The sequence below is a fragment of the Spea bombifrons genome, chromosome 3 (genome assembly GCF_027358695.1).
Source record: "Spea bombifrons isolate aSpeBom1 chromosome 3, aSpeBom1.2.pri, whole genome shotgun sequence".
Classification (NCBI taxonomy): Eukaryota; Metazoa; Chordata; class Amphibia; order Anura; family Pelobatidae; genus Spea; species Spea bombifrons.
The window spans coordinates 96,213,009-96,234,325 of record NC_071089.1 but is presented as its reverse complement, the minus strand read 5'-3'; the positions used below and the strand labels follow the sequence as shown (position 1 = coordinate 96,234,325).

At 39.2% G+C, this 21,317-nt stretch overlaps 1 protein-coding gene across 1 annotated transcript in view; it reads left to right on the top strand.

Annotated features, from left to right (window-relative positions):
- Positions 1 to 21,317, top strand: part of SLC9A9 (solute carrier family 9 member A9) — a 206,200-nt gene that overhangs the window by 72,253 nt on the left and 112,630 nt on the right. The window contains exon 9 of the mRNA XM_053459240.1: positions 7,960 to 8,048. Coding sequence (XP_053315215.1) covers positions 7,960 to 8,048 — 89 coding nt within the window. The remainder of the gene's footprint in view (positions 1 to 7,959; positions 8,049 to 21,317) is intronic.

Genomic DNA, 21,317 nt, shown 5'->3' with positions numbered 1-21,317 from the left:
TTTTTATGTTTTGCTGTGTTTTTCCTATCCCTGTTGGGTAATGAAGGATTATCTGACCAGTGCAAGGAAAAAGCAGCAAATATGTGTAAATATGGAATTCGAGAAGCCAGGGGCTTAAATATATCATATGTTAATTGTGTTATCTCACATAGTATCCCAAGACAACACCTGGTAATCACATGCTGAGAATCCCAGATGAGTAGACATGGTGCTCTCATGATATTGCATACACTTGAACACGCAGGGTAGACGCGGCAGCTAATTTGCATTGAATGTCACATAGAGAGGTGAACATTGGCTGAATTTGTTTTAGAATCTCACAAAATACAGTGAGCCAATGCCCCAGCTGTTTCAGTTCAGCTCTGTGAATAACAATACTGACTTTCCTTATTTTTAATTAACAAAAATGTATTTGCTGCCTAGAGTGATTTGAAAACAAGCACAGGGAGAAAGGAATTTGAATGCTACACTGATCCGGTTTTAAAATGACAGCAGGCTATACATTAGATTCCGATATTGATTGTTTTGATATTAAAAGAGCCATTTGGAAAATGTGTCTCACATCATCAATATGTCACAGTACATTGCTTGGGTTTTGATATGGATAATGGCCGTTTGAATTAATGGAAGGAGGTTTTTTCATGAACAGATGTTAATGTGACTCATCAATTTTAGATTGCCAGTCTATCATTTTTTTCCTCTTCATTCATGCATTAGTTACGCAGCTAACCATGAGCCATTATTAACCTCTGTAACATTCAAAAGGCAGTTTGTTTGATTTCGTACCTAAGGACCAAATAATACATTACTGATATATAGCATGCAATTCATGACATTGTTCTTTGTGCATATGAATATTAATTAAAAAAATTCACGTACAAGATCTAGAGTTGAATGGGTAACAATAATAAAGATTACTATAACCTTCCAAAGCTATGTTTAGCCTATTGGGAAGAGTATTAACGGAACTTCCTTTTACATCATTGCAGATATCAAGTGGTTCTCTGAATGGCCAAGTCGCTATTGTCAAAAGAGTTTATAAAACTATAATTGATCTACTGCATGTGAACCTTCGAAAGAGATATCTTTAACATTAATTGTGCCCCAAACTTGTGTTCAGTTCTAGACACAGCCACCAAATAATCTTTACAAGTAAACTGCAGTTGGAAGTGGTACCCCAAATGATCTTCAGTCAAATATTAAGCAGAAAAGAGCCACAAACTTGGATAAAGATACCTGGATAGGCGTATTTAGGTCTAAATGAGATGTCTAAATGGATTTTTATAAATCTAAATGTTTAATGTAAAATGTATGTTAATAATGACACCAAACATTGTAAAAACACATTTTAGCTTCTTCATTTAGAAAAGTAATAAAACTTTAGAAATCAAAAGTCAACTGTTCCTGCCCGATATGCCAGAAGGCCAGTCCATATGATAATATCAGGTATTTATTATTTATAGTGAATTTATGGTGATGTCAGCCAGATGCCCACTGGTCATTTTCCCGTTGTGCAAGATGGCCAGTGTGGGCCTGGCTACATTAAACACCCGACATAAATATATTTACATGAAATGTATAAAAGGAGTTTTTGTGGAGAATTTTTTTACAAATATTACCATTTCTACTTTTTTAAGCACATTAAGTTTAGATTTGAGTTTTTATTATAGCGAATAAAAATTGTGTATTATAACGATGTTCTAGTCCCCCTAAAAAACAATCCAGTTATGGAGAATGAGACCATCAATATACCTGACACTGCATGTGGTATTTTTGCATTTTAATTATTTATACTCGCGGTTTGGCAGTAGAAGAAAGCTGTATTTTTTGTTTAATATGTTTCTTATTTTTATGGACAGCAACCTCTACTTTTTCAACTAAATGCAGACAAACTTTTTTTTAAAAAAAACAAAGCAATTCTGTAACATGGCTCCCATTACTCAAAGCTTCTCCAAGGTTAATCCTCAGCCGCTAATTATGAACCAAACAGGAGAAGACTTATTTTGAGGCAGCTGGTAAAAAGTAACGATTGATGGTGAGCTAAGCAGTTGACCTTTCAAACGCTTTTATCGGCTTCCTTTAATTTGCTCAAACTGTATTCATTTAGCAATAATCAGTCATGCGGTACACTTCATTTTCAAACTAAAAAGTGATGCCGATCCTGTCCGCTGATGTGTCTACAGACGCAGCAGCATTTCTAAATTTCATAGGAGTTCATTAGGAACTTTACTAAAATGTTATCTGAAATTAGTGCTCATGTAGTCTCATAGAGCTGCCGCAAGAAAGATATAGTAATGGATATATCGGTACAATCTATACTTTTTTGTAGCTAGAATATTCTGTTCTATATTGTGTATCCTTAGAATAGTCATATGTTAAATAAAATGATAAAACTATAAGATTGCTTCCTCATAGCATCCTATTAGCTTCCTGTTGGCAGAACAGGTCCTATAAATGACATACATGCGTTAAAGGGAGTTTCAAGGCCAATCAGGGCCGTAGGAAGGGTGAGGCGAGAGAGACAGCTGCGAGGGAGTGCGCAGTTGCCCAGTCAGCAGCGGCAGCCTCCAGGACTGATTGGGGAGAGCATGGATCTCTGACCAGCGTATCTATAGGGGAGGGGCGAGCAGAGAGGCCACCTCCCGAGGGCCGGTCTTCAGGGGACTGCAGAGGCAGCTGCACGACTGTGCTCTCCCCAACCAGCCCTGCTCATCAGGCGCCCCCGTGGGCAGTGTGCGCCCAGGCACCATCAACGCTGGTCTGGGGAGGTGGTGTCCGATGAGCAGGGCTGGTTGAAGAGAGCTCACAATCCCCCTCTAACCGGCCCAACATTAGGGAGCACGAGGTCTGTCAATTCAGACCTCAGCTTCCGTGCTCCCTAATCACTACGCACCGCAAATGATGCAGAGCGCCGGGATATGGCGTCACCCCAGCACTCTGCATCAATAGCCAGCGCGTAGTGATGAGGGAGCACTAAAGCAGAGGCCAGGAGTGACAGACCTCGTACTCTCACCACAGGATGGAAGATAGAAGATGATGGATGATGAGAAAAGTAAGAGATGGGGAAAAGGGGTGTAAGGGCTGTGTATATGTGTGTGTGTGTGTAAGGGCAGTATGTGTGTATGGGCAGTGTACGTGTAAGAGCAGTGTAGGTATTTGTGTGTTTGTAAGCTGGTGTGTGTGTAAAGGCAGGGGAGTGTGAGAGCAGTGTATGTGTATATGTGTGTTTATGGGCACGTGTGTAAGGGCAGTGTATGTGTATATATGTGTTAATGGGCAGTCGTGTCTAAGGGCAGTGTATGTGTATATGTGTGTTTATGCGCAGTTGTGACGGACTTATCAGGGACCTCAGGTTGTCCCTCTCTGCCAAGAGATGACTTCTCCCGCTAGGACGACAAACCACCGCATTCCATCGGCAAATCCCCAAGCAAAGTAAAGGGATATCACTATCCAGTACCCAGATAACCAGGCAAGACTATTCTTTAGGTACAACAAGAGGAGAACTGATTTATTTTAGACACATATCCAGCAGAACACACATTAACATAAAACAAGATACTGGGATACAAACCGCCCCCTTAATCTGCATCCCAGAGACAACAGGGGCAGTAAACGGATTAACAATACAAAAGGACATAGACACCACTAAAATAAGGAATACACATTGTCTTGATTAGATTATCTCCCAGACCTTAGTGTGCTGTGTGTAAATGGTTAGGAAATAAGGCAATAATAAAATACATTTTTATTAACCCCTTAAAGACAATGGGTGGTCCCTAAACCCATTGAAAACAATGCATTTTGAGTCCGTACAGGCTTTGTCATTAAGGGGTTAATAACACACAAAAGGGCTTCATGTCACTGGATAACATTAACTGAGGGGTAGGGTGACTCTAGGAAACGTCACAGGCCCAAAATGCAAAAACCTCAAATCTGTTTCCGAGCTCCACAGTCTTTAGAGTCTCGTATGATTTGGATAACATGGCACACCTTACCAGGGCGCATAGTCTGTAGAAAGGAGGCTGGCACTCAGTCCCCTCCAGGAGCCCATGGCACGGAGGCTTCCGTGACAGCAGTCATGTGTGAGGGCAGTGTATGTGTGTTAATGGGCAGCTGTGTGTAAAAGCAGTGTGTATGTGTATGTGTGTTTATGGACTGGTGCGTGTAAGGGCAGTGTAAATAAAATAACCTCTGTAAAAAAAAAAAATAGCTGGGGGCACAATTTTCCATTCTTGCCTCTGGCGCACAAACAGAGCTAGCTATACGTGAGGCCAATTGTTACTTAACATACAGTATATGCAACATAATGGAATGACAAAAACAACTTGTGTTGCCCCATAATGCAATTACACCTGCTTTTTCACAAGCACTCAAAGGTTTGTGATTGTTCTCTTGATCGTTTGTAAATGGTATATGAATCCACTACACTAGTTAGGCATAAAAAACCCAGAATATAATTGCTTTGAATAAAGTGTACTGTCATCTTAGCATGCCTCAAGCTGATGTGCCACAAAGGACCAGCCTGGGACACATAATTTGAAACCATGCATCTGCCGATAGTATTGTAAGCTAGCCAGCTGCAGAGAGCTAGATAGATAGGAGCAATCTTTTCAGATGATGTCATCAACTACTGTAATTACCCACAGACCCTTCAGAGAGAACTAAAGCTTGCAAAATGAACTCTAATGGTAAAGATGGGCCACTTATCTTGTTGAAATTCATATTTAAAGAGACCTTAGACAATGCTCAAACCTCATAAGCCGCAAAGCTTGCCCGGCTGATCTGTCAGCTCCCTGCTTGTTTATGGCAGTACAGCAGCAATTTAACATCTGTTGTTGTAGAAGTGTGAATCAGACGTTACCATCATGTGGATTGAGCTATGAACCTGCGACTGCGTATGCGTGTTTTAGTGTTGCCTGTAGTTGTTTATCTCTCTTACGCTGAGTGACAGTAAATGATGCTACGGATTTATTTATTCTGACAAGATGATCTCCATAACGAATGCATTGCTCATCAAATGAGATATAATGCTCAGCCCTTAAAATGTGTTATGTTTCGTTATTACCGAATATATACTGGCTAAGTAAGAACTAGACCTGTTAAAATGAGAATCAGACTTGAAGATTGATTTAAAAAAGCACACAAATATAAAAATACTTTCTAGAAAAATTTAAACAGTATGTAAATATTTTTTTACTTTGTGGTTATACTTCACAAACTCAAGAAAACTACACTCACAGCAAGTTGTCTAAAAAAGTTGCTTGTTCATAGAAAATACATTTATCGCAGTTACTTGTATAGACACAGGATAAAATCTACAAAAGGTGCATGAAAATGAAAATAAGAGTAATATATATATATATAGTATCCAAATGCCTCTAGAATGTATAAGAAAATAGAACTTTGTTAAAATATTGTCAACTGAAGTTGAAGAATTGTAGTATAAACATAAAAACATGATACCACTGGTACTATACGCTTAATGCAATGTAATAGCTAAGTGTATGATTGATCCTAGGTGAGGTAGACCGAAACCTATGAACATATAACCAAGTAGGGCCTGACATGTTAAACTATGCCCAGCTCTAATAGAGCTTATACCCTGTTGACGGATGACCCGCAGATGTAGCAGTTAGTGAGGCCGCAGTGATTGTCCTAAATCGCTTCCGGGTAGGCAGTTATGTCACCTCTGGTTCAGTTATGAAACAAAAAATATGTACGTCAGTTTGAGGATAGCGAGGGCGCTGGTTGTAACCAGCGTCGCTCCCACAACTACAGGTCAACTGCATACTGACCGTAGGATTTATATTTCACATCCACAAACTGTGACTCATTGATGTCCTAGTATACTTTGTACGGTTCCATTGCTCAAGGCTTCAGGAAAAGAAATACTGTGTACGGTAGCCATTATAGAGTTACCATGTGCCAGACATTATTACATTAGATAAAAGCCCAATGTAATGGCTGCTTAATTTCATCATTCCAAGGCGCTTCAAGCTCGATGAATCCCAACAGTGTGATATTGTATGCAAACGTTATGATTCCCTGTGCTGTCAATAGCGCTTTAACAGCTGTGTGAAGTTAATGATCTTGAAAAACACTTCATTAGATGTAGTTCTTTGGCTTTGGATGTATGGCGGTTCATTGGCACATTGCACTGTGAGTGCTGAGAATCCTGTTTTCTCCCACACTGCCACCACAGGCAGAATTTCTAGAGCTCAGCATTCATTTCCTTTAGTTGAAAACATAAATGTTAATCTTCTGGTTAAAGAAGAAAAAACATTGGGAGTAATGCGTAAAAATGTATCTTGGGGCAGAGGTTACCAGGGGTCTTATAAGCTTAGCAATCAATGGAAAGGTCCTGCTGAAAAACTTTTCAAAGTTTTTCACTAAAATCATGTTTATACAAAAGCCTCCAGTGTTTTCTATACTGTAAATATGTAAAGCTATCTGAATAATGCCTGTTATGGTGCAGAATGTATGAATGGGTGCCACATAGACTCCAGGGCCTAATTCTGCTTAAGTTTAGCAAAGAGACCATTTTGGTAGGAAATTGATGCCAAAAGAAGTCTTTAAAAGGAAAACATATATGTGATCTTTGGTCATAGAGTAGACATACACTAACGTCAGCATTATGACATTTTATGATGAACTTGAATATCATATGTTCATTTCACACATGTTGTCAAACTCATGTGATGCGATGCAGGTGGAACCGGGGCCGGATTAACGTAGGGGCTGATGGAGCTGAAGCTTCAGGCTCCTACCTGAAAATAGGCCCAGTCAGGGCCAGACTGATTGGGCCTATGCATGGCTGATGTGGGCCGTAGGCCGGCAGACCAACATTCAAAGCAGCCGCCCGGCCACAAAGTTCAAAGCAGCCGTTGTGCGGCTGTAACACGGTCTTACAGCCACACGATGGCTGCTTTGAACTAGAATGTAATGGCATGGCAGTGGGGGCATCACATTAACCAATACAAAACGGGGGGGGGCATCAATACACAAGGGAGGGGGTTGGCTGAGGCATCACATAAATCAATACACAAGGATGTGGGGGCATAAATGCACAAAGGGGGACAAAACACAAGGTTATGGGGGCACATTAATCAATAGTAAAGGGAGCCTGTCTGGGGCATCAATACACAAGGGGCAAAAATACCAAAGGGACAGTTAATGATAAAGCAGTGTAGAAAATAAATTTTTATGCTTCAGTGTGGCAGAGCCTGACCTGATGTGTGTGTGAGTGTTTGGAGTCGGTGTGACAGAGCCTGTCCTGGTGTGTGTCTGGGTGTCGGTGTGACAGAGCCTGTCCTGGTGTGTGTGTGTTGGGAGGCAGTGTGGCAGAGCCTGTCCTGGTGTGTGTTTGGGTGTCAGTGTGGCAGAGCCTGTCCTGGTGTGTGTTTGGGTGTCGGTGTGGCAGAGCCTGTCGCGGTGTGTGTTTGGGTATCAAACAGGCAGAGCCTGTCCTGGTGTTTGTGTGTGTTCGGTTCGGTATTCTGTTATCATAAAGGAACTATTTAATATAGTTTGAAAAAGAATAATTTATAGCTATTTGGATGGTAAATAGTGCGGCTCAGTAAGGGGTGTGGGCACAAGAGCTCAACCACACAATACAATACCTGGGGCTGCTTTTCATTCTCAGTCCGGCCTTGCCGCCAGGGCCGTCTTTAATGCAGGGAAAAAGGGTCAGCTGCCCCTTGAGGAGCCGAGGAGTTAAGATTCTGTCTGTTCTGCCTCTTGTATTTATTTCCATAAAAAGACCCACCAAAATCCTAAGCACCATGCCCATGATGCTCTTACTCCGGCCCTGGGTGGAACAATAATAATGTTTCATACATCATCTGAACAGTTCCTTGTGCTATTAGATCGTACTTTCCACCTTCTTTCTTTAGGTCACATTAGCTCTTACTAACCCTCTGATATTATGTGTTTTTAACCAATGCATTCTTTCTGCTGTAGGCATCGTTGCTGTTCTGTTTTGTGGAGTCACACAGGCTCATTACACCTACAACAATCTGTCAGAAGAGTCTAAACTGAGAACCAAGCAGGTAGGATTACAATTCTCCGTAAATTGTAGAGACCCATGATAAAAAAAATGTGCCCCCAAAGGGATTCTGTGAAGTGTCTATATCTTATTAAAGGCAAATTCCTGGTTTTTACATTATGACCACTGACAGGTGAAGTGAATAACACGGATAATCATATCATGGCACCTATCAGTGGGTGTGATATCTTAGGCAGCAAATTAACATTTCATCCTCAAAGTTGATGTGTTAGAAGCAGGAAAAATCTGCAAACATACAGATGTGAGCAACTTAGACAAGGGCCAAATTGTGAAGGCTAGACACCCTGGTCAGAGCATCTCCAAAACCGCAGGGAACACTCAGCCAACTATAGACCAGTAACTCTTATGTGAGCAGTTGGTAAATTAATTGAAGCCATGCTTTAGGATTCTGAAATATCTCAAAGTAAATGGTTTGCGTGATCAGAAACAGGACTGTTTACTACAGGAATATCCCCTTAAACTAACTTTATTTTATTGACTGGGTGACTAAGATAATAGCAGAGGTGTTGTTCATTAAGCCTATCTAGACATCAGTAAGGCATTTGGCACTGTTTGGCACAGTGCATTTGGCACTGCAATAGGGCAGACCTTCCAGGTGGAATATGGCAAATGGCACATTATTTAAATAAATTAGAAAACTGGTCATGAGTGTAATGTAACATAATGTACTTGGGGTTTAAAAATCCCTGTTCTGTCAGAGACCATGGTTGAAGAAATGAGCTAGTTTGAGGACAAGAGTAGATGAGATAAACTGGGTAAAAAAGCTATTTCTACAAAATGAGTGTAGATACAGAAACAACAAAGTTTGATGTTCATATGGATATAGTCCTAATTTTAATGTTCCCACTATTGCATGTCCATGTCTCTGCAAGTGCATTACTCTCCATTAAGTGAAATATACCAAACGTTATTGCCTTTTGATTATGACGTATCTGAAAAATAGCAAGAAGGTGTGTAATAGGTATGTTCATTAAATGCAGAAGCCCCTTTTGTTAAATTTACCATTATGAAATAATGTACTTTTCAGTTTTGGCTAAACACCATTTACATTACAAGAATTTGTTAATGGCAAAAAAATCTAAAAATGTGATGTTTTCATGTAAACAAAAAAAGGTTTTCATGTATTATTTTTAGTATATGTTGTCATATTCTTAAGGTGATCCTTCAATTTTGAAACAAAGAAGAAAGTCATTTAGGGAACAGCCTCTTTTTATATCACTCCATAGTGGGTTATGAACAAAGTGGTTGATGTTTTAACTAAAGCATGCCTAATGACAAAAATGAACGTACGTCAGGACGTCTTGAAGGGTATGCTATATGGCAAGGCCCTCAGCATGTTAAAGCCTCATGTTGAATGTGTTGGCATCTGGTCACTAGAATGGATGTAGAACAGTGAAACTTACATCAAAGCAGAAAAAAAGACACAGCAGGGGTAAATGTAGAACTGTTTTATGATTAATATGTTCTTGTAGTACTTACAGGTTAAATAAACTGACCCTTGTTTTAAAAAACAACATCCTTGTCCTGTAATCCCTCGCTAAAAGCTTTCTTCCATGGAACACTTAATGTTTACTTTAAACATTTACAGAAACAGTCTGTGGATACTCTTGGTTTCATTTTAAACTGTCGCCTTTCCTTAGAAGTAACTGAAGTTAATATTTGTGAGATTGGTTAAGTGTAAGATACTGTCGCCCTTGGTTTTTTTTTTCTAGGTATCAGTTGATATTGCAGAAGGACTTCCATTGCTTTCTTCCTGACCTGTTTGTCATAGCTAAAGTCATCTCAGAAAGTTCTGCGAGTCTGTAGCTGTTTATTGGCTGTTGTCACTTGACATTTCACATCAAATGATAAAATACCAACCGCGTATAAAATGACTAATCACAAAATAGTTCTCGTTAAATGCCAGCATTGTTTTTATGTGTCATGAACTGTTTAACATTTTAATATTAATACATTTAGGTAAAGAGAGGAAGGATACACTAACTCACGGAAAGTATATTCACTAAATTGGGACTTTGCTGATTACTCAGGTATTAGAGTTCGCTGACTGGTCATGATGAATGGATATTTAAATCTGTCAGATATATTATTTGTCTCTGAACTAAGCAATATGAAGGGCTAACTCTGGATGGCCTGTGGTTAGTTACGTGTGGCATCAGTAGATGCCAGGCTGTTATTAAGCCGTACAGTGAAAGAAAACCCAATTTTCACATAAAAGGTGTAATAAATAAATAAAAAATACTTCCCCCGGAGGCACGGCGGCTGCCCAAAAAACACTCCTCAGGATGTATGGAAAAGCCTGTCAACAAACAACGGGGCGCATGTGCATAGGGGATAAAAAATAAAATAATAATAATAAACAATAAAATAAATAAACATTAATAGTGCAATATTGTTAAATGATACTCAGTGGTTTGTAATGTGAATATAACTCACAAACAAATTAATCAGGCCCGTCAAGGATTCAGTAAAAGTGTCTTTAATAGCTTCTTCAAAATCTGTGAAGAGTTAGTGCCACAATAGTGCAGTATCTTCATATAAAGAAAAAGATAAAAATAACTTTGGCACAACAGCAATGTTATACAAACTCGCTCATTAAATAAAAGAGTCCAAAATGATATCTGTAAATGTCCAATGATTCTGTAGTTCTTCTCCACGCGTTTCGTCAATCAACCTATGGCTTCCTCCGGAGAATCAAATAGGAGCTGTGTATGCTTCCATGTGGTATCCGCTTTGATGTGTTTGAAGGCTTCATGGTGCCTTGTTATGACAGACGACTTTCAAGGGGAGGGGCTAAGTCGCATGATGATCGCGTGGAGACATTATGATATGAAATAAATATAAATGGGGACATCCAAGAGATGTATAAATATAGAATTAAGATATATCTACTTATAGAGATGGGATAATATATATAATATGTATTTTTTTTGTCCCCCATGCACACGCGCCCCATTTTTTGTTGACTGTTATAAAGCAATACACCTGCTAAATTTTGTACTCTCCCCTATTTTAGTAATGCTGCAAAATCTGCTGGCGTTTTATACATTAAATCTAATGTTAAAAGATGGAGCCAGCTAATGGGGTAAATGCAGGAACTGACCAGATAATACATTTGCATAGGCAGAACTAGGTAGGGAGTCAGCAGATCTAAGCCTCATTTCCCCGAACTATGAGACAAGAGTGCACCCCTGTCCAGCACCTGGGGATCTGAGTCAACATAGAAGAATTCCCAGGAAGGGCTATATAAAAAGGTAAACGTGTCTGCGTTCATTTAGGTTACCAGAGTTAGGGGGCATTCTCCTCTGAATGGGGAAAATGATTTTATGGTAATGCTTTACCATGGATAAAGGATTATTTGTTTGAAAGCTGTTGAAATGCATTTCGCTTTCCTCTGCAATTGAACATATGCTGTGCAGCGCTGCTACTTATAACTTCTTTTCATACTTTCAGAAATACTTTGACAAAATCGATGGCACAATAGACTTTGCTCTTCAGATCAGATTCTGGCTTTATTGTTATGGGATGAAAATGAGGTCTGTCATTTTCTCCCGTTAAATTGTACTGCTCTCAGTCCAAGTTAATAGACAAAAAATGCCCAATCTACTTTCCGGCACTCTTAGAATAGGATCCTTGGTGAAAGTCTGCATTGATGTCTGTTAAATAAGAGTTTCAAAGAATAAAGCCATTTTTGATATGTAATCATCCAAATCTAAAAGAGAAGCCACAGCACATGACTGAAGACAGATAGGGTTTTTCAACTTATTGCCCAAGGTCTGATTGAGGACTTCTTTAACTAGCCCCTCATTAATCTGTTCAGGTATATATTGAAATTAACAGGTTGGTATAAAAACATTAAGCCTTTACACTCCTCAGCAAGGTGTGTGCAATGCCACGCTTTTTCCTTGGCACAGGGATTATCACTCTCGACAATAATCGGCCTTTGGAAGTAATACTATAATTAAGCAAAGTAGGCTCCAGCATGGGACCTCATGCCACTAGGCATGATATGACCGAGCCTTCATTGGACGTTAACAGCTGTTTCAGGGCCCCTCTCTTAGTGACCTCATACCATTCTATTACCATCTCAACTTCCAAAAAGCAGCCAGAACCCCCCCCCCCACATTGCTTCCCCCAGCCTGTCCATTTATTATTTCTTCTGTAAAAGGATACTCAGGACTTTGCAATGAATAATAGTTTAGGCAGATTAAATCATGTTTCATTATTAATATATATTTTATTTAATGTTTTTAACGATTTAATTTGTAGAACTTGTTCCTAATATAACTTGCGCAATAATGTGTCTCATTGCGAATGTGGTAACAGGTCTGCGTTAATTAAACATGTTTATAGAAAGTTTTGAGTGCCTTCTGATATACAGAGAGGCTTTTCAAAACTGAAGACTTGACGTCATCTCAAATTTAGCTAGTCTCTGTAATTAACCATCTGCCCATATTAGCGTCTGCCAAAAACAAAATCTTTTAGCTACAATCATAGATTAGATATGTGTCAGTAAAATAATTGATTTTAGGCTTCTAATAATAATCATACACTATGGGTAGTGCCAACGCCCTCATCTTGATTTTTAGATCGGCTTTTCTTCTTGTTTAATGCATTTAATCCAATTATTTGGTCTTTACACCATCTCTTAAAATTTGTTTCTTAAAGTGATCCAGTTACATAATAGAGTATTCAACAGAAAATGTGAGGTCATTCAGCAGTTAAAGTTCTTTCAGCTATGTACCTTGAAACACGTTATCTTAAGCCATAGCTGAGAAAGGATGGCGTTGTTATTGTTGGTGTCACTTAACTCAAGCAGGATAGGGTTGATTAGGGTTGTAAGTTCATCACTATAAAAGCAGTAATGGTTCTAAGAGCACCAAGCAACGCTTAGGTTTTTTGTACACTGTTCCTGGGAAATGAAAGGGAAAGTACTAAGACGTAGTTATTGGAGTTTACCATTGGATGTATCTTTATCAAAATTACTGATCATGACACATTCCCACAGGACTTTAGCAGCACAAAAACCCTTTTGCATGCGGAGGTCGAATGATAGCAGCATGGGCTTTCTCGTGTAGATGATTTTCACAATAAACTTTTTGATTGTCTGGATGTACTGGAACCCATATATGAATATAGTAATATGATTTAAATATAATTATAACAATAAGTTATAATATAAATTATATATACTGTAATGGCTCGATTATAGGCCGCACATGATTATAGGCCACACCCTTTAAGTTTGAGGCTATTTTAACCCCTTCACGACAAAGTCCGTACATGTACGGGGTCACGATGCACTGCATTGGCAGTTTAATACCTGCATTGCCGCGATCAGCACTCTGCCTCCAGAAAAGCCTTATGCCACCCATACAACAACCTACCCCCCCCACTTACCAGTGCTTCTGACTCCCTGGTGTCTGGTGGGGGCAGCGGGTGTTCTGTCGGAACGTCAATGAGCACCGAAAGGTCATGTGACGCTGGTGCTGGGTCATAGAAGCTACAGCGGAAGTACAAGAAGTAGCGGGGGTTGTCTGTGTTCATCGAGCGGACGTTCGCCGGCTGGCAGAGAAGAGAATTCCCCGCAACGCTGGGGAATGCTTATAATTAAATGCGATGCTTATGATTGAGCAAATGCAGTATATATAATATAAAAACAACCATATATATAAGAGCAAGATTCCTTTGAGTCATTGTCAGTGTCTGAATCATTTCTACTAATATATATGTGTGTGTAAAGTAAAGAGGGTATGTATATTTGCCATACAATAACTCTGAAAAGCAGCGCATGAGTATTTTGCATTGTGGTAGATGCACGCTGAGTGATCGCTGGGCTGCTGGACTGCATTGGCTCCCAAAGGCTCCCAGTCCTTCCTCACATCTGCTTTCCTCCTTTCCTCCCTTTACCCATTTTTGTTAGTTTTAACACCACTTTTTGACCAGGGCTCTTTTTACTTTGTTTTGTCATCCCCTTAAGGCGTATACTAGTCCCTACCAGCTTACCTATTTTCTAGGTGTGGGAGAGATCTTATCCCTATTAGCTTAGTCAGGGCCGGCCTTTGGGGTGTGCAAGCTGTGCGGCCGCACAGGGCGCCATGGCAGCAGGGGTCCCCAGACGGTCATCCTATCATGAAGGCCAGGGCCGTGCTGAGGCGGATGCACGGTGTTCACGGCACCCAGGCGGCAGGGAGCGCAGGTTAGAGAGGGGCACCGAGCGGTAGCTCATAAAAAATAAAAGTTTTCAGCAACCACTCGGCGCCCCTCTGTCTCCTCCACTTCCTGCCCCCACCCGCCTCGGCACTGCCCTGACTGCAGCGGTGGGAGCGCGAGGCCTCTGTCTTGGTGCCAGCGCTTCATGCTGAGCGTCCGAATATGACAAGACAAAGGCCTTGCACTCCTCACACGGTCTATACATACAAAGTTGGGTTTTTTGTGTTATTCTGTTGATCTATACCTGCTATGCTATGTTTCCATACATTTATGTATACCTGCAAACATATGGTTTGTATGTCTCATTCAGGTGACCTATACATGGATGTGCTGTTTATATTTGTTGTTTATTCGATCATTATCTGAACTACAGGGAGGAAGGAAAAGAGAGGTATGGCTTAGTGAAAGAGGGGACAAAGGGACTCTGGGGATGATTACGGTGGATCAATGTCACGGTAGGGTCAGAAGGAGGGAAGACTGCACTGACTTTCACTGTCTTCCCCTAATCTGCAGTCAGTGTGGCAAATATCTTTTTTGGTGTGGTAACGGAGGAAGTGATTGCATGCTAGGGAGCGTGGATCGGGGCCGAAGGAAATGCTTGCCTTCAATATTTTAAAAAATGTGTTTGTTACAAAGATTAGCATTTTCTCCCCATATATTTAATGTGCATTATTGTTACCAGTGTTTCCAGTTATATATTATTGTACTTGTTTGCACTTGCACATAAATAATCCCTAATTAAAACTAGTTGTTTGTTACAAGATTTTTTTTCCTTTCTTTTTCATGGGCGCCAGAGGAGTAGTCCGCACAGGGCGCCTGAACACCTAAAGCCGGCCCTGGGCTTAGTTTCAAAGACATAAATAACAGTGCCTACCTTCCAATAACATTTACAGACCATCACCTTGGGGGCTTTCCACATTGCAGCCTACCTAGGTGCCACTGCATCTCTTTCAACCTCTAGAGTTATCCCACTATAGAGGCAGATTTGACTAAAAGCCCTAAATGTCTCTTATGGAGATTTACTTTTTTACAGTTGTTGGGTTAATTTAGTAAAAAAAAAATGTATCTGCTTCCAATTATGTAATACTGTGCCAGATGAACAGAAATGAGCAAAAAAAAACATTAATGGATTTCTAGCATTTTGTCTATCCCAAGCTAAGTGCCCATCTCATAGGCTAGCTAAGTAATACAATATTCAGGGCAAATTTTGGAAAGACAGCTGTGTCTAAATACTAATGTTTGCATATTAGAAGCTGAATTAATATGCATGTTAAAGATTTAGGTTTTAATGCAATCTAAATTATTTTAAAGTAAGGAAATGGACTGTAAACACGGAAATTGGGACAGCTTCTATGCAAATGCCATATGGCCAACCAACGTGTTCTACTTTACCTCAAAGGAAAGTTCAATTCTGTTGCTCCCAATGCATTCTTCCCTGCGTCTGGATTAAGGATTGAAGCAAGTGACGCCTTGTAATCTAATAGACATGCCCATTTAAAGTGAAGGGACTTTTGCACTTTACTTACTGAGATTGAAAGGATGATGGAACCATTTTTTAAACATTGGTTAAAAAATGATGTACTGTATATGTTTAAAGACATTGCATTGGATTTTCTGCAGCTCTATGTGGCATCTCTATGTGGTGGCATCATGTCTTTTGTATTGGCCAGGATATAAAATGCCCTAAAACTGTAGGGTCTGTAGAAAAAAAATCTGATTCTACCCTGGCCAGCTCACATTTTCCATAATCTCACAATGTTGCACTGTTTCCTTTTTCCACTCTTTCACGTTGCGTTGGCTCTCTGTGTTCCTTTTCTACCGTGCATGCCGTTTTCTGGGTACCCACCTGCAACATTAGATATTTTTGTAAATCATGAAGCAATGGGGGACTGAACTAAGCAAGGAGGGCCAGGTATGAGATAGAAAGGCATATGAAAAACAGGACTCAACCTATAAAGTCTAATAAGAAGTAATATGCGTTCTCTTAACAGTATTTCTGTTACAGCTCGTATTACGGCAACTGCTTTTACAATTTCCATCCTGAGCGATTATACCATCATTTCTTTTGGGCTAAAAGCTATACCATCCTTCAGAGCCTTTTCCTTCGGGATATCTAGTAAATTGCTCTTTAAGAAATCCAAAGGTCACTGCTCCCTGCTGATTCTTCTAGATCTCTTTATTATAGAAAAAGTGGGCCATCTTCTTTTGCTTATAAAATGACCCACTTTTTTTTTACAAATAAAAAAAAGAATCAGATGAGGTTTTGGTACCACTGGAAAATTCAAAAAGTTTTCTACACAAAAACTGATAAGATAATATCGCTACTGATAATCACTGTTGTTTTGTTCCTGCACTTCTGTAATTATATGTGATATTATGTGTTTTATTTGTGATGTGTTCAGTAGAGTTGATCTATCTGGCATGTCTGAGTTTTAAGCTTTCTGCATCACTGTCTTTTTTTTACCATTACATGCTAATCAGAGTCAATAATTTTAATCTAATCACTTCTAATTTGCCTAGAAGACTGTAGATAGCCTCGTTAGTTTGAATATGAATGATAACTGTGGTGAGCTACAATTTACAATATTTCCTCCTCACTGGGAGGTTCATTTATTTTCATTTGTATTTTTTCTCTGCCTTGTTTATTTGATTTTTATAAAAATAGGGACTTTAATCTCTTAAATATTTCCCTGACTAGCAAAATAAAACATTCTGTTTTAATAAATAAGAGAGAATGATGTGTAAAGTGACATGTAAGATTTGGAATGTTATTTGTCTATCCTACTCATCTTGGAATTGTTGGAAGAGTTTAGTTTGAAAGAACTTGACTGGCCCACACAGAGCCCCGACCTCAACTCTATCAAACCCCTTTGGAATGAACAAGAATGGAGATTGTGAGCCAGGCCTTCTCATCCAACATTAGTGCCTGACCTCACAAACGTTTTACTGGATGAATGGGCAGAAATTCCCACAGAAAAACTCCAAAATCTTGTGGAAAACTTTTCCACATTGTACTTAGTATACAATGTCATAAAAGTTCCTGTTGGTGTGCTGTGATATTTTGTCTTTATAGCTGAAAATAGCTGGTGGGGGGGGGGGTTAAGAAATGTATATGAGAGGGTTCTGCAGAATCCCCTCTATGCATTTGCAAAAGAGGCACCATAAAAATTCCAAGGGACCATGCAGCTGGGTGGAGTGTCCCTTTAACACCATGTAAAATGTATATGTATCTTCTCCACTTGGTGTATTCTTTCATTTGCAATTACTTAAAAAATCTGTAAGATGCAAAATGAAAAATAAATACACACTGTTCGCCAGTGATCGTTAAAGGAATGATATACACACATCCAAATTATAGCTACTACTAGATTTTTATTCTCATTTGTATTGCGTTATAAAAGACACTGGGTTCAGCAAGTGATCTCTGAAATTAGGTCCAAAGTACAAAGCATCTTTTTCAGTGCATTAGTGTATATATACCACAATATTTCACAGTACTGTAAAAGCTTTGAAACCAGTGTTTAATACACGTGCCTAATTTAAAATTAAATTATTAAGAAAATATTTTATGTGAATGTCCTGTTATTTGGCACTTTTGTTAACCTTCACTCTAAGTGTCCTGAAGTAGTTATGTTAGATTTTACAGAGCTTGATACCACATGATGTTTCTTAACAATAAAAGGCAGAAGAATGGCAGTCTTTGTGCAAGGCTCTGTTACAATTCTTGGGTTAATTATACAGTTGGGCCACATGGTGTTCCTAGAGAGACATTCTTCATTACATATTACTGATTATCTGCAGGCTTAGAATTAAAATGTTAGATAATGCTGGCCTTCTGCCAACTAACCTCTCCAACTGTAATGTTAATCTATTTTATTATAATCAAAGTAGATAAAGGAAATATATTAACTGGTTTCATTATGTGTTTGTTACCATTCTTCTTTTGAACGTGGGAGATTGTTTTTTCATTTCCATTGTGTGGTTATTGGTGTATGTATGAAAAAATAGTACTTGTTTTTTTTTTTTCACCATGCTTTGATCATTGTATAAATATCTTACTATGATTGGTAAAATGAAATTAAAGCTCTTGTTTATAAGCAATTATCTCCCTACATGCAAGTCAGTCTAATCTGGTCCCCCACATGAAGATCTCTCACCTTTACAATGCATCAGGAATGCTACTGCAAGGCTTATCCTCCTAACATGTCCCCCTATTAAAACCCCTGTCCTCCCCAGTCTCTTCACTGGCTGCATGTGGATTTAGTTTTAAATTCTGACCTATAGAACTCCTTGTAGCAGTTCATCTGACTACATCTCCATCCCTGCTGAGTCCCTCTACTCATCTGTTCATCTGCTTGATCTGTACCTCTCATACTCATACAACACGTTAACCATGGAGCGCATATACATGGGGAGAAACAAAAAACAACACTAATAGTGTAGCAAGTAAACACAAAAAAATAAAAAAGAGGGGGTGTATTCACATAACTATATGTGAATAGTGTGCAAAAACGCAGTGCAAACCCAAGTCCACTGTTGAAGATCTATAGTCTCTACGCGTTTCGCCAGTGGTTCGCTGGCTTCTTCAGGAGGAAAAACAAGTAGATCAGTCTATGCAGTCAAAAAGGATTGCACTGCGTTTTTGCACACCATTCACATATAGTTGGGCCTTGCTGAACTGTAAGTGTATCCAGATCTCCCTCTTCCCTGAATTGTGAAGATACTGCACCATTTGTGGTCTGTTTGTTCTTATAGATTTTACAAGATATTAAACCCTGCAAATCCTACTGAACCTGATGAGCCTTTTCTATTCAACAAGTTTGTGAGTGCAACTTACACCCCCTCTTTTTTATTTTTTTGTGTTTACTTGCTACACTATTAGTGTTGTTTTTTGTTTCTCCCCATGTATATACGCTCCATGGTTATCGTGTTGTGTCTTTGAGCACCTTGAGGAAGAGTGTTTTCTGGAAGCTGCTATCTTGGAGAGTATTCTTTATTAGTATTATTTTGTTCACACGTGGATTTTGGACTTATCCTTGTTTTACCTATACCTCTCATACTCATATACAAGACTTCTCATGGGCTACCACTATCCTTTGGAAAGCACTGTCCCAGTCAATCAGAATTTCCTCTTGTCTTTAGTCTGTCAAAAACATCTATAGGGAAGTCCATCAACTGACAGGTTAGTTCCCTTTCTCCCACTTACCACTACCGCACCTTTCCTAGTTTCATGACCTTACCCTCTTAATTTTCAGTTAGTCTGTACCTAAATCTACTAATATTACGTATTACCAATGTCTAAATTGTACAACGCTACAGAATAATACCAAACTGTTCCCACAAAGTTGCATGCATAGCATTGTCCAAAATGTCTTGGTATGTACCCTTCAGCATACCAAGACATCTTAAACAATGCTATGCTCCAACATTGTGAGAAAAGTTTGGGGTAGGCCCTTTTCTATTCCAGCGTGACTGTGCCCCAGTGCAAAAAGCGAGGTCCTTAAAGACATGGTTGGATTTTTTGTGTGGAAGAACTTGACTGGCCCTCACAGAGCCCTGACCTCAGCACCATCTAACACCTTTGGGATGAACTGGAGCGGAGATTGCGAGCCAGGCCTTCTCATCCAACATCACTGCCTGACTTCACAAACGCTCTACTGAATAAATAAACACACATGAATTTCACTATTATTAGTTTTATTATTATAAATCAATGCTGTGAAGCATTTTGGTAAGATTCAAAGCCATTCTATCTACAGAAACAATTTTGCCTGGAAATGAACAAAGTTGAAACTGTATTTATTCAGATAACAGAGAGAAAGGTAATTAAGAATGTGAATATTTTGCAGGTGCTAAGAGATTTACATTCTTTATTATAGCACAGTATCTGTCAAATGAGGTCTTATTCAGCTTGGTTGATTATATTTAAATAGCTCCAGGAAATAACCTAAACATTGGTATAGTGTTCATTCTGATATAAAGAAATAATAAGTATTCTTGGCTACGTAGGAGAAAATCATGTCATCCAATTCCCTTCTAGTAACTGGAGATTAAGGTAAGGAACTGAATCCAAGACAGAAGTTTATTAATTTATGAAGGAGGGACAGCTTTCCAAAGGTAGCCTACTTGACCCTCACTGCCAAAGCTGTAGGGAAAGGCAGCACGATATGCTCCTAACAAGTGTATCCCATCATCATATGAGTGGTGAATAATTTGTTATTGCTCTTGATTATTTTCTCAGAAAGGACAATAGCGCAGTGGGACTTGGCTTAGAATCTGTGTTTGGTAGTAGACTGTTTCTATTTAGCTTCATATGACCGCACTATTACCCTAAGTTTTAATTTAGTATGAGTTATTATGTTTGCTTTATTATTAACGATGGTCACCATTAGTTTATAAACAATTAAAGCTGCATTGAAAGTTGGGGGCTACCTGTCCCTGTAATAATTGGTACATGGAGAAATCACACTGTGAAAAATAATCAACACAACTTTCAGCAGTGAACATATGTGCTGCAGTGAGAGATGTTTGGTGCGATAGCACACTCAACAACTGCTGCAACTAATTGTCTAAATTCCATGTAACTCGTAACTGCCCACACACCTGATCAGGAACCCTTCGTTGGATCATGTACATTGATTACCATTTAAAATGCTTTTTATACCTTTTATTTATAGAAATTATTTTAATACTTCTCAAAATATGTACGTTAAAGTTCTTCTTATGCTATAGAAGTCAGCCATGCAGATAGAATAGTTAACAGGTTTTAAAGGCCTTTACAGAACCTCCGTGGATAAAATGTATTTGGGATGTGGAGTATGTCATTGATATGAAACCATATTAAACAGTGACATTGTATAAGTTGCATAAAACCATCACAACTCATGTTATAAAAACAGTCTCAGGTAATTTCAGCCTATTACATATCTGTCATTGTGCAGCATTCACAAGCGTGATATTACATTTTTCTATGTGCTGCTAGAGGTGCGGGGAGTTACTTGACAGTTTATGCGGCGAAGTACATGACAACATGATTGCA